This window comes from Bubalus bubalis, chromosome 22 (assembly GCF_019923935.1).
Source record: "Bubalus bubalis isolate 160015118507 breed Murrah chromosome 22, NDDB_SH_1, whole genome shotgun sequence".
NCBI classification, from domain to species: domain Eukaryota; kingdom Metazoa; phylum Chordata; class Mammalia; order Artiodactyla; family Bovidae; genus Bubalus; species Bubalus bubalis.
The window spans coordinates 1,051,037-1,065,492 of NC_059178.1; the positions used below are offsets into that span (position 1 = coordinate 1,051,037).

The following is a 14,456-nucleotide window of genomic DNA, read 5'->3' on the forward strand; positions in this document are numbered from 1 at the left end:
GAAAATGGTAATGAAAAAAAAACTTTTTAAGACTTTAAAAAAAATCACTTATTTATTTATTTTTATTTTCGGCTGTGCCGGGTCTCCACTGCTGCGTGTGGAGAGCGAGGGCTGCTCCTCGCTGCAGCGCCGAGGACCTGGTGCCTCTCGTGAACAGGCTCTGAGCGTGCAGGCTTCAGCAGGTGTGAGTCTAGAGCACAGGCTCACGGGCCTAGCTGCTGGCACGTGGGATCTTCCTGGACCTGGGATTGAACCCATGTCTCTGGCACTGGCAGCCAGATTCTTTACCAGTCAGTCACCACGGAAGCCCAAGAAAACAATTCTTAATATGGTCGTGATTTCCAAAAATCTGTTTTTTAAAATCTAAATTTGCCTTTCCCTTTATTAACAGGTTGTCATATCATTTAAAAATCAGGAAATACTGACATATAATTATGGTAATGATACTCTTACCAATGCTTGGGGTTTATAAATAAATCTGGCAAAGACAAGAATAGAACATCTTCCGACGCAACCTCTTTCTTTCTATTTTGTAAATGATAGAAATAAAATAGCTAACATGTCCAAAGGAAAACAGTCAGTATGCTGGGAGTATCTATCAGCTGGATCATGGGCTTTCTCTGAAAGGAGACGCATTTCAGGTTCAAAAGTCATGACTAGCTGTAGTGATAAACTAAGCATGCTAACCCCACTGGTCACAAAAACACAAGCAGAGAGGTGAGGCAAAGCAGAATCAGAGATTCCTGCCTAAGAGTCTAACCTTCAATAAGCACGCCTGAATGATCCTAAAGTCATGGACCTGGGGATCACTATGAGAGTGAGAGAGTGAAGTCGCTCAGTCGTGTCCGACTCTTTGAGACCGCATGGACTGTAGCCTACCAGGCTGCTCTGTCCATGGGATTCTCCAGGCAATAGTCCTGGAGTGGATTGCCATTTCCTTCTCCAGGGGAGCTTCCCAACCTAGGGATCAAACCCGGTCTCCCGCATTGTAGAAAGACACTTTACCATCTGAGCCACCAGGAAATCCAGGGATCACTATACTACACTACAAAATATGTTATCACAATATCAAAAGATATCTTCTCGTAAATAATCACCAACATTCTAAAATGTAACAGTGAAATTCCAGTTGCTCTATTTTCAGTCTCGTAACCATGACGCACGAGAAACTGAGGGAAAAAGTGAAAGTGTTAGTCGCTCAGTGTGTCCAACTCTGTGAGCCCGTGGACTGCAGCCCACCAGGCTCCTCTGTCCACGGAATTCTCCAGGCAAGAATACTGGAGTGGGTAGTCATTCCCTTCTCCAGGGGCTCTTCCCGCCCCGGGGACTGAACCCGGGTCTCCTGCACTGCCAGCAGATCCTTTACAGTCTGAGCCACCAGGGAAGCCCCAAGATACACACACTAATGAAGCGAGCGTCAGCAGGCCTCGTGTGAGCCAATGGCAGTGATGTATTCCAAAACTCCACCACCCAAAATGCCCCCTGACGGAGGCACGAGAGGAATGATGAGTGAAAACCGTCCGCCCCTCACTACAGGGACGGCTCAAAGCAAAGCTCCTCAGGAGGCGGGAAAGCCTGCCCTGCTTGGCTTGTTTTCTACTTACTTTGCCACCGATGAGCGGCAGCACGTGCATCTTCCCGGCCACGCTGTCCTTCACAGACGACACGATCAGGCAGGTCCCACACAGGATGACTTGGCGTCTGGCCCATCGGTTCACTGGCAAGTGCATCCTGCCTTTACGGACGCTGTAGGTTCCTGAGAGCTGGATCCGCTCAGAGCTACCAGTGCTGTGCGGTTTGCCTACAACAAGCACAAACAAACAGCTTAGTCTTAAAGAAATGGGTGTTTTGCTACTCATCAGCATAGCAGATAAATTACCTGGACAATGGAAAAGAATTATACTAGAACCGTCTAAATGATAACTGAGGCTCTAATTTACAATTAAGAGAATCTGAAAACGGCAGTAATACACCATGATAAGATTTACTATATCTACCTCCACATGTTCTTTTTCATATAAGTGAAGAAGAACTTTTTCCTTAAAACCCCAGGGAAAAAGCCATTTTAACTTGTGTGCTGTAAACCCAAGTTTTGTTTTCTGCTCTTTCCTTCACAATTTCACTTTACATTTAAAAAAGAAATGACTTCAAGATTTTAATGAATGAGAGACTTAATTTAAGTATACTAAGAAGAAAATATTATACAGACTGATATAGAAAGATAACATTCAAGAGCTGGCATTTAATGAAACTAATCAGTTTTAATGTGATTACCCTGATAGTCTTTCTCCTACAGATATTCAATGTACATTGAGTATCAAGGAGATTAAAAATGAATGACTTTTCTAGCAAGAAAATACTACTCTATAAACATAGCTAAGCCTTCACAGGTAATTAATGCCAGTCTAAGAAGGATGGTTTGCTGCAGTGCCTGTAAATCAGGGAGGGAGACAGACAAAGATGCACTGAGATGCAGACAGAGAAGTGAGATCTGAAGAGGTCTCATTTCCCAGATGGAATAAATTTGGAAGAATGACATTCAGACAAGTCCCATCAACTGAATGGGAGAATCACTGGACTACTAAGTGACGGAGTTGTATAAATGAGAAGAAGAATACTTCTCAGTACTAGACACTGACTATTTATCAAAGAGCGCTGAAGGCCACACTCACAAACTGATGGGGGCACGTGCCCCTGAACAGGTCCCAAGCCAGGAGGTCTTATTTATTTGGAAGTTTGCTGTAGTTGCCAAGGGCTAGCAGAAGAAACAGATTCAAGAGACTGTATTCTTAAGAATATTAAAACTAATGTAAATGCCAAGTGGTTTTGGTAGATGTCAAATATCTACTGGAGAAGGAAAAAGGAAGAGCAGCAACACCAAAGATAGGTCTCAAGAAAATCCAACAACTATCTGACCCCCTCCCAATACATACCTGGAGTAACAGGCAAATTTGGCCTTGGAGTACAGAATGAAGCAGGGCAAAGGCTAACAGAGTTTTGCCAAGAGAACACACTGGTCATAGCAAATACCGTCTTCAACAACCCAAGACTCTACACATGGACATCACCAGATGGTCAACACCAAAATCAGATTGATATTCTTTGCAGCCAAACATGGAGAAGCTCTATACAGTCAGCAAAAACAAGACTGGGAGCTGACTGTGGCTCAGATCATGAACTCCTTATTGCCAAATTCAGACTTAAATTGAAGACAGTAGGGAAAACCACTAGACCATTCAGGTATGACCTAAATCAAATCCCTTACCATTATACACTGGAAATGACAAATAGATTCAAAGGATTAGATCTGATAGAGTGCCTGAAGAACTATGGACAGAGGTTCCTGACATTGTACAGGAGACAGGGATCAAGAGCATCCCCAAGAAAAAGAAATGGAAAAAGGCAAAATGGTTGTCTGAGGAGGCCTTACAAATAGCTGTGAAAAGAGGCAAAGGAGAAAAGGAAAGATATACCCATTTGAATGCAGAGTTCCAGAGAATAGCAAGGAGAGATAAGAAAGTCTTCTTCAGTGATCAATGCAAAGAAATAGAGGAAAACAATAGAATGGGAAAGACTAGAGATCTCTTCAAAAAAATTAGAAATACCAAGGGAACATTTCATGCAAAGATGGGCTCGATAAAGGACAAAAATGGTATGGACCGAACAGAAGCAGAAGATATTAAGAAGAAGTGGCAAGAATATGCAGAAAAACTGTACAAAAAAGATCTTCACGACCCAGATAATCATGATGGTGTGATCCCTCACCTAGAGCCAAACATCCTGGAATGTGAGGTCAAGTGGGCCTTAGGAAGCATCACTACGACCAAAGCTAGTGGAGGTGATGCTATTCCAGTTGAGCTATTTCAAATCCTGAAAGATGATGCTGTGAAAGTGTTGCACTCAATATGCCAGCAAATTTGGAAAACTCGACAGTGGCCACAGGACTGGAAAAGGTCAGTTTTCATTCCAATCCCAAAGAAAGGCAATGCCAAAGAATGCTCAAACTACCGCACAATTGCACTCATCTCACACGCTAGTAAAGTAATGCTCAAAATTCTCCAAGCCAGGCTTCAGCAATACATGAACTGTGAACTTCCAGATGTTCAAGCTGGTTTTAGAAAAGGCAGAGGAACCAGAGCTCAAATTGCCAACATCCATTGGATCATCGAAAAAGCAAGGGAGTTCCAGAAAAATATCCACTTCTGCTTTACTGACTACGCCAAAGCCTCTGACTGTGTGGATCACAACAAACTGTGGAAAATTCTGAAAGAAATGGGAATACCAGACCACCTGACCTGCCTCCTGAGAAATCTGTATGCAGGTCAAGAAACCAACCGTTAGAATTGGACATGGAAAACAGACTGGTTCCAAATAGAAAAAGGAGTACGTCAAGGCTGTATATTGTCACCCTGCTTATTTAACTTATATGCAGAGTATATCATGAGAAATGCTGGGCTAGAAGAAGCACAAGCTGGAATCAAGATGGCAAGGAGAAATATCAATAACCTCAGATATGCAGATGACACCACCCTTATGGCAGAAAGTGAAGAACTAAAGAGCCTCTTGATGAAAGTGAAAGAGGAGAGTGAAAAACTTGGCTTAAAGCTCAACATTCAGAAAACTAAGATCATGGCATCCGGTCCCATCACTTCATGGCAAATAGATGGCAAAAAATGGAAACAGAGACAGATTTTATTTTTCGGGGCTCCAAAATCACTGCAGATGGTGACTGCAGCCATGAAATTAAAAGATGCTTGCTCTTTGGAGGAAAAGTTAAGACCAACGTAGATGGCATATTAAAAAGCAGACACATTACTTTGCCAACAAAGGTCCATCTAGTGAAAGCTATAGTTCTTCCAGTGGTCATGTATGGATGTGAGAGTTGGACCATAAAGAAAGCTGAGCACCAAAGAATTGATGCTTTTGAACTGTGGTGTTGGAGAATTCTCTTGAAAGTCCCTTGGACTGCAAAGAGATCTAACCAGTCCATCCTAAAGGAAATCAGTCCTGAGTGTTCACTGGAAGGACTGATGCTGAAGCTGAAGCTCCAATACTCTGGCCACCTGATGCCAAGAACTGACTCATTGGAAAAGACCCTGATGCTGGGAAAGATTGAAGGAAGGAGGAGAAGGGGACGACAGAGAGTGAGATGGTGGATGGCATCACCAACTCAATGGACATGAGTTTAAGTAAGCTCCGGGAGTTAGTGATGGACAGGGATGCCTGGTGTGCTGCAGTCCATGGGGTCGCAAAGAGTCAGACACAACTGAGTGACTGAACTGAATACATACCTTTGGGCAAAAATGTTTGCAAATAACAAAACCAGTGGGTTTGAATTTCACTTCCTCTTTCTCCAAGTATATCAGAGTGCTTTATAAAATACATACTGTACACTACATGAATCTCCTGGCATTGGGCGAGAATGAAATCTAAAAGGGTTTCAGCTTTTTGAACTCTGGCCTAGTAAACAACCTCAGAGCTAGCGTCCTCTGTGGAGAGCTCCACTGAGTTGCCTGTCTACCCAATGCTGACATTCCCACAATGGGATAGGAAGCCCAGGAGACTTCAAACTAGATGTGACTTGACAGAGCCTGCCAGTGCTGGATCTGCCCACAGCCACCCACTTGCCCTGATCTGCTAAGTGCATTGAGCCTCAGACAGAAAGACGCCCAGGCTCCCAGCGTCAGTTCCGTTTTCCACAGTACAGTCTCCTCCTCGAAGGAAGGGGGACAGAAGAAGAGATTCAGAAGAGAGGGAAAGGCCTGTGCAAGGCTAAAAATAAGACGACACTGGGCAACTGGATTTCCCAAATCCAATTTCCATGACTGTAATACACTAACATTCTCTAACAAGGGATCTGTTGTAAATACTTACACACCACACACACATGAATACAAAGAAGCAGGCATTTTGTTGGGCCACATCTGCGTGTGGATTCAAGGACACCCCCTCACCTGTCACGTGTGTATGGACCTGGAGTGATTACACTGAAGAAAAAGACAACAGCAGTACATAAGGAGCAGCCCTTCAACCCTCCACAGCCCTGAAAACGCCCAGAGCAGACAGAGAGGGCTAGGAGGTCCCCGAGAGGGCGGGCTGAGGCTGGACGCGGCACCATAAGAGAAAAATATGGGATATCAACAGAGACTGGCTTTTTACTCCCCCCTTAGAAAAATTCCACAGGGCCTGAACAGTCCTAGAAGCTATCAAGGTTAGTCTGTCCCAGGAAAGCCCTAACACCCCAGTCTGAATCAAATCGCTCTCGTCTGCTCTGGATTTAAATGTCCTTGCTGACTGCTTCCCCCTGCCAGGTGCCCCCAGCTCAGGCGCAGCCTCAGAACGAAGCTGTGTGCCACCCGGGCTCTGGGGAACCCGGAGAGGGGCAAGTAACTGACAGCTCGGACGCCAGCCAGGGGCACAGCCCTTTGCATCAGACTTCCTTATTCTATGACGCAAATTATTTTAGCTCTGTCAATTCTGAAACTTCTCAAATCACAGGCATTCAAATTGTCTATGCTCTAATAAATATTCACATCACACAAGGAATCAATGTCCATCAATTTACAGTTGGATCCATTGTTACAACTCCTCCTTTAGAAATATCCTACAGATTTAAGGCCTCTCTTGCGTGATCTGAGAGAAAAGATGGACAGCGAGAACAAGTGTCTCAAGCTGAGAGAGAAACCTGACCACAGCACAATGATTTAAAACATTCTTTTCCTCTCTGATCACTTGGCACATGGCAATTTGATAAGATGTGACATATACACACCTATAAATGAGCTAAAAACTAAGTGCACTGATCACCACGATAGTGATCGAATTTCTCAGTGTAGACTTCTGGACCTGGGCTCTCATTTTTTCTGGTCTTTGTTTTTTGCTTTTTTGCAGGGAACGGGTATTTAACTTCAATTTCAACTTTATACTAGAGTTTGGACTATGTTATTCCATTATATAGTTATTCTTGAGTTAACTTTGGAGTCTGACCTTTTAAAGGCTTGCTCATTTAATTTTTCGTATAGTTGACATAAAGTTGTCCACAATAGTTTCTTATTATACTTTTAATATTAATAAAAGTTTGTAATTATCACCTCTCTCATTCCTGATATTGGTAACATGACTTTTTTTTCCTCTTCTGTAAATAAGTTCATTTGTATTTAAGATATCACATATAAGCATTATCCTATGATACTGCCCTTCTCTGCCTGGCTTACTTCTCTTATCTGATAATCTTTAGGTCCATCCAGGTGCCTGCAAATGGTATGATCTCATTCTCTTTATGGCTGAGTAATATTCCATTGGTATATGTATATATACACACCACATCCTCTTTATTCATCTGTTGATGGACACTTGGGCTGCTTACATGTCTTGGTTATTGTAAACAGTTCTGCAATTAACACTGGGGTGCATGTATCTTTTCAAATTAGGGTTTTCTCTGGATATATGCCCAGGAGTGGGATTGCAGGATTCTATGGTAATGCTATTTTTAGTTTTTTAAAGAACCGCCATACTATTCTCCTTAGTGGTTCCACCAATTTACATTCCCATCAACAGTGCAGGAGCATTCCTTTTTTTCCACAACCTTTCCAGCATTTACTACTTGTGGAATTTCCAATGATGGCCATTCTGACAGGAGTGAGGTGATACTTCACTGCAGTTCTGATTTGCGCTTTTCTAACAATTATTGATGCTCAGCATTCTCTCATATACCTGTTGGCCATCTGCATGTCTTCTTTGGAGAAATGTCTATTTAGGTCTTCTGCCCATACTGAGTTGTATAAGCTGTGTATAAATTTTGGAAATTAATCCCTTTCAGTCCACATTGTTTGCAAATATTTTCTCCCATTCTGCAGGTTGCCATTTTGCTTTGTTTCTGGTTTCCTTCACTGTGCAAAAGCTTTTGTGATTAATTAGGCCCCATTTGTTTATTTTTGTTTTTACTTCATTAGTTTAGGAGACATAAACTTTTATCAGTCTAATTACATTACCAATTTTATCAAACATCACAAAAAAACCGGTTTTGGTTTCATTCTCTATTGTTTTTCTGTTGACGGTTTCATTTATTTCTGTTCTTATGATTCTTATTTCTCTTACTAATTTTAGGATTAATTTTTACTTATTTTCTATTTTCTTAACATGGAAGCTGAGGTCACTTTTCCTTTTCTTAATATACACATTTAAATGCTATAAACTTCCATCTAAGTACTGCTTTAACTGCATTCCACAAATTCCGGCAAGCTGTGGTTTCAGGCTCACTAATCTTTTCTTTTGCAGTGTTTAATCTCCTGTTAATTCTATCCAGTGTACTTTTCACCTCTAAGTTAGATCTGGTTATATGTGGGTACACATACTTATATACACATACAAACACACAAAAGATATGTATACAAACATACAAAAGATATGTATGTATCTTCGATGTCACTCCTAAATCTGCTTTATCTTCATGACTATATGAAACGTAATTACAATGGCTACTTACATGTACCTGTCAACTAATTCTATCATCTGTATCATTTGTCTCAGCTTTATGGTTTTCTCTTATGGGTCATATTTTCCTGCTTCTTTGCACACCTGGTCACTTGTTTGTAAGCTAGTCATTATGAATTTTATCTTGTTGAAAACTGGATATTCTTGTATCTTTATGAATATGATGGAGTTTTGTTCTGGGACACAATTAAGTTAGTTGAAAACACTTTGGTTTTTACAAGGCTTGTTTTCTGGGATTTGTCATATTAGACCTGAGCCGCCTTAAGTCTAGATTTATAATGACAGTATCAGTAAGCAGTACTGTTGACGGATGCCTTCTGACTTGTAAGGCTCTCTCTGGGCCTGGCCCTGGGCAAGCGTCCGGGTTTAGTCCCCCTGCTCTTCCTCATGGTTTTTAGCCCCAGCCTCACAGTATCTTCCTCACACACGACGGGTCAGCACGAAGCTGAAGGCTCAGGGACGACTGCCCGCGCGTCTCCAGGACCCTGAGTGGCTCCTTTCCCTCCAGCACCTTACTCTTTATACTCAAACTGTGTAGCCTCAATGGACTCCCAGCTGTATCCTGAACGCAGGGTCAATACCAGGTTCTGCCTGGGTTCCTCCTCCTTGCAACTGAAGCCTGAACGCTCTCCCACCATCAGTGAGAGGGCACCTTTGTAGGCCTGTTTCAACCTGTTTTGCTTCTCTCAACGTGTGTGTGATGTGGAGTTTTGTGTCCTGTGCTGCCTGATGCTTAGTGTCTGACAGCTGATTCATGTATTTCACCTGGTTTTTAGTTGTTTATTTCTTTTAGGTTAAAGAGTAAATGCAGTCTCTGTTACTCCATGTTGGCTGGAACGAAGTGCCATAGAGTTAAATTTAACTCTCTCAAACACCTACCATTCCCTTTCATAGATTATACAAGTATGTTTAACATATTTTCTTTAAGGTGTGGATTCTCAATATATTACTACATTCAGAAATTCAGAGAATCCAATGGACTAGAAGAGCTATCTGCTCTTGTCTAAAAACACCTCCAAGCTTCAGCATTACCATAGTTCTTTGACTCTTCTTTTCCAATGACTGACAGTAATGAGTATATAAAGAACTTCTAATGTATTACCTTACTTTACAATTGATCCTAAAACAAAAGGCTGAAAGCTAGCTTTCTACCCTTCTTCCAAGTAAAGGACTAAACTTTGTGGTAAGTCTTTTCCTCCACTCAGAGGTCCGTCCTGCTTGACTTCTGTATTTAAAAGTATTAATCTAAGTAGTGCGGGCTTCCAAACGGGTCACTTCTGGGTAGGCGGGGTGTCGTCATACTACCTTTGAAAACAAATGTAAACAGAACAATCTCTGCACTGCCACAAACGTGGGGACTCGCTGCTGTGCAGGGGCTGCTCTGCAGCTGCAGCGTGGAGGCGCCTCGTGCTGTGAGCAGGGGCTGCTCTGCGGCTGCAGCGTGGAGGCGCCTCGTGCTGTGAGCAGGGGCTGCTCTGCGGCTGCAGCGTGGAGGCGCCTCGTGCTGTGAGCAGGGGCTGCTCTGCGGCTGCAGCGCGGGGGCTCCTCATGCCGCACAGCGTGGGCCCAGGCACTCTGGCTCGGGGCACAGCCGCTCCCCAGCATGTGGGATCTCCCCACACCAGGGCTCCAACTCGTGTCCCCTGCATTAGCAAATGGATTCCCAACCTCTGGACCACCAGGTGAGTCCAGTAGGGAATTCTGTTAAATAAACAAACAAACATGATTAGCAAAGAAGTACTTAAAGGAAACGGACCACAGTCTAGCTAGCGCAACACCGCTTTCAGTCGTGTCTGACTCTTTGCTACCTCATGGACTGTAGCCCAGCAGGCTCCTCTGCCCGTGGGATTCTCCAGGCAAGAACACTGGAGTGGGTTGCCATCTCCTCCTCCAGGGGATCTTCCTGACCCAGGGATCAAACCCGCGTCTCTTATGTCTCCTGCATTGGCAGGCGGGCTCTTTACCACTAGTGCCAGCTGGGAAGCCCAACAGTCTGTTCCACCAGGATATGTTTCATTAGTACTAATTAACTCATATATGGGCTTCCTAGGAGGCACTATGGTAAAAAATCCACCTGCCCATGCAGGAGACACTAGAGATGTGGGTTCGATCCCTGGGTCGGGAAGATCCCCTGGCAACCCACTCCGGTATTCTTGCCTGGAAATCCCATGGACAGAGAAGCTTGGACTGGCAGGCTACAGTCCATGGGGTCACAATCAATGAGACATGACTTAGAAACTACACAACAGCTCACACAGAGGGGAATGAAGCCAGCATGGTATGTACAGCACTCGTCCACAAGGATTTACTGTAGGCAAGGGGAGCCAGAATACTGGGAGTGGAATTGTAACTTTCAAAAACAGAGGAAAAAGCCCACGGCAAACTCAGTTTCATTGCCCACAAGCCAACATTTCTACTCTTACATTACTGTGCATTTTTAATATTCCCTCAGGTAACTCAACTCCCACAGTGAGAGACCAGGCTACACTGTCCAGGTTATCTCCTGAGGTATCCATTACTATTTCTGTTAGTATTTTGGTTATAAAGATGCTTGGACTTAAAGTCCTACCTCTCTCGAGTTCTATTTTCCCATAAACCCATTTAATCTTCAACTCTGGAAAATATGAGAAGCTTCAGGAACAGATATAGCAGTGGAAACACCTGCTTTAACTAGGAGACCGCTGAACACCATAGAAATTACTGCAAATTTGGCTGTTACCAATTACATGTCTTAGCCAAATATTAATATATTCCAATGCCTATCATTGTGGTAGTTTAAAAATATGTCCACCAATTTTTAAAAATTCTCCCCTCCCTTCAAAGGTGGAGCCCAACCCCATTCCCTCTGCTGTGGGCCGTACTCAGTGACTCACTTCTAACAAACAGAATGTAGCCAACTCAATGGCTGCTGCAACTTCTGAAAAGTGAAAAAGTCAAAGTCTTAGTCGCTCAGTCATGCCCACATCTTTTGCAACCCTATGGACTGTAGTCCATGGCATTTTCCAGGCAAGAATACTGGAGTGGGTTGCCATTTTCTCCTCCAGGGCATCTTCCCGACCCAAGGATTGGACCTGGGTCTCCTGAATTGCAGGCAGATTCTTTGTCGTCTGAGCCACTGGTGATTTCTGAAACCAGGTCATAAAAGGCACAGCTTCCACCCTACCTCTGCTAGCATTACTCTCTCTGGAGAAGCCAGCTGCCATGTGATGAGGACACACAAGGAACCTCATGAAAAAGCCAACCAGGTGAGGAACTAAACCTTCCTGCCAACAGCCAATACGGAGCTGAGGCCTCCTCTGCAGCCACGTGAGCAAGCCACACGGGAAAGACCCTCCAGTCCTGGTCAAGCCAGAGAACTCTGCCCCCAGGACACCTTGGCTGCCGTCTTCACAATAACGTGGCCAGAGTGAGACAGCTGAGCCACTCCAGAATTCCTGACTCGGAAATTACGAGACCATAAATGTGTGCTGTTTTAAGCCACTGAGTTCTGAGGCAATAACTAAGACAACCTTACTGTGCTGGCTTCACTTAGTTCTGTTTACCTGAACATAGCGAAGCATTAATAGCCTTCATTTCCCTAAAATAATCTACAAAAATATTTACAGAATGTTGTGTAACTTAGTGGAGCTTCCCCGGTGGCTCAGCGGTAAAGAACCTGCCTGCTAACATAGGAGCTGCAAGTTCGGTCCCAGCATTGGGAAGATTCCCTGGAGAAAGAACTAGCAACCCACTCCAGTATTCCTGCCTGGAAAATCCCATGAACAGAGGAGCCTGGTAGGCTATAGCTCACAGGGTCGCAAAGATGGGACATGACTTAGCAACTGAGCTCATATGAGCACATATAACTTAAGAGGGTCTAGTGTAACTGAAACAGTCAAAAGAAAGAATAAGAACAGCACTGAAGCAATCACAATTTCTAAAACTTTGGAGATAGAAAGTATTCATGATAATGTTGTTGTTCAGTCACTCAGTCATGTTTGACTCTTTGCAACCCCACAGACTATAGCCCACCAGGCTCCTCTGTCCATGGGATTTCCTAGGCAAGAACACTGGAGAGGGTTGCCATTTCCTTCTCCAGATCTTCCTGATCCAGGAATAGAACCCAGGTCTCCAGCATTGGCATGATAACACAGCACCAAAAAGTAAGGGTTGGTGGAAGAATTTACCATGTCCCTAGAGCTGAAAAATGGTCAGGAATGACTCAGAGCATTCAACTCTCACCTCATCTTTTCTACCTTCAGAGCTAAGACTGACAAAACTCTAAAGAGTGTTTCTTATCGCATATAAATCCTTAAATCCTTCTTGACCACCTGCAGTGTCAGAAAGACTGAATTAAATTACCTGCCCAGGATCATTTCAAGAGTGGGCAGAAGGATTTAGATGACTTTATAATAAGGTCCAGAGACCTCTCTCTGAACTGGCAGCTGGGAATTTTTGAGCTGAAAATCTAAGCAAGCTCAGCAAGGTATGCTAGCAGCAGCTTTGAAGCAGAATCAAGACTAGTTGCTTTTAGCTAATGGAAATGACAGCCAGCTGCTAAATGAATTCAAGGAGCATTCATTTATGCGTCAGACCAAAATATACAAAGTCAACTGCCTAGTAAATCTTGTTTCTTCCTGACAGCTACTCAATCTGATTAGGTTTATTTATATCTCCCAAATTAGGGTAGACCCTTATCCTCGAGAAATGCCATGCCATGAACCTTTCTCTAATCTCCAAGTTCTTGACTACCACTAGAGTTTATATAATTTCCACTATAATAGTCATGAAAACAGTGCCTGGAAGATGTGTGCTAGCCCTTCACACTCTTACAGATTATGTAAACACAGGCCCAAAGTAATTGAGGGGAAAAAAAAACACCCATCAAAGCAAATTCTAATATAAACTACAAAATTAGCTAGTAAAAGTAGCCATGAATTTTTAAAATTTGAAAAATCAATGTAACAAACTATAAAAACAAATGAATGAACTATGACTATACATTGTGTGTAATGTAAGTTGTTGTTCAGTCGCTAAGTGATGCCTGACTCTTTGCAACCCTGGTAGCACACCAGGATCCTTTGTCCTCCACTATCTCCAAGAGTTTGCTCAATTTCATGTCCATAGAGTCAGATAAGCCTGCTGCTAAGCCGCAGCTAAGTCGCTGCTAAGTCGCTTCAGTCGTGTCTGACTCTGTGCAACCCCATAGATGGCAGACCACCAGGCTCCCCCATCCCTGGGATTCTCCAGGCAAGAACACTGGAGTGGGTTGCCATTTCCTTCTCCAGTGCATGAAAGCGAAAAGTCAAAGTGAAGTAGCTCAGTCGTGTCCGACTCTTAGCGACCTCATGGACTGCAGCCCACCAGGCTCCTCCATCCACGGGATTTTCCAGTCAAGAGTACTGGAGTGGGTTGCCATTGCCTTCTCTGCAGATGAGTCTAGTATATACCAAATGACATTAATAAAATGCCAAAGCAACTGCTGTATGAAGACAACCTATAGCAGAGGGCCTCAGACTTCAGCGCACACCTAACCACCAGGATGATCACTGGATCATCGAAGAAGAGAGTCCCAGAAAAACATCTACTTCTGCTTTATTGACTATGCCAAAGTCTTTGACTGTCTGGATCACAACAAACTGTGGAAAATTCTGAAAGAGATGGGAATACCAGACCACCTGACCTGCCTCCTGAGAAATCTGTATGCAGGTCAGGAAGCAACAGTTACAACTGGACATGGAACAACAGACTGGTTCCAAATCGGGAAAGGAGTACGTCAAGGCTGTATACTGTCACTCTGCTTACTTAACTTATATGCAGAGTATATCATGAGAAACGCTGGACTGGATAAAGTACACGCTGGAATCAAGATTGCTGGGAGAAAGATGACACCACACTTATGGCAGAAAGTAAAGAAGAACTAAAGAGCCTCTTGATGAAAGTGAAAGACGAGAGTGAAAAACTTGGCTTAAAACTCAACATTC

At 43.5% G+C, this 14,456-nt stretch overlaps 1 protein-coding gene across 1 annotated transcript in view; it reads right to left on the reverse strand.

The window, feature by feature from the left end:
• Positions 1-14,456, reverse strand: part of PHLPP1 (PH domain and leucine rich repeat protein phosphatase 1) — a gene marked incomplete at its 5' end in the record, with an annotated part of 223,440 nt that overhangs the window by 111,833 nt on the left and 97,151 nt on the right. Inside the window, one exon of the mRNA XM_025273112.2 lies at positions 1,605-1,801. Within this exon, the coding sequence (XP_025128897.2) occupies positions 1,605-1,801 (197 nt within the window). The remainder of the gene's footprint in view (positions 1-1,604; positions 1,802-14,456) is intronic.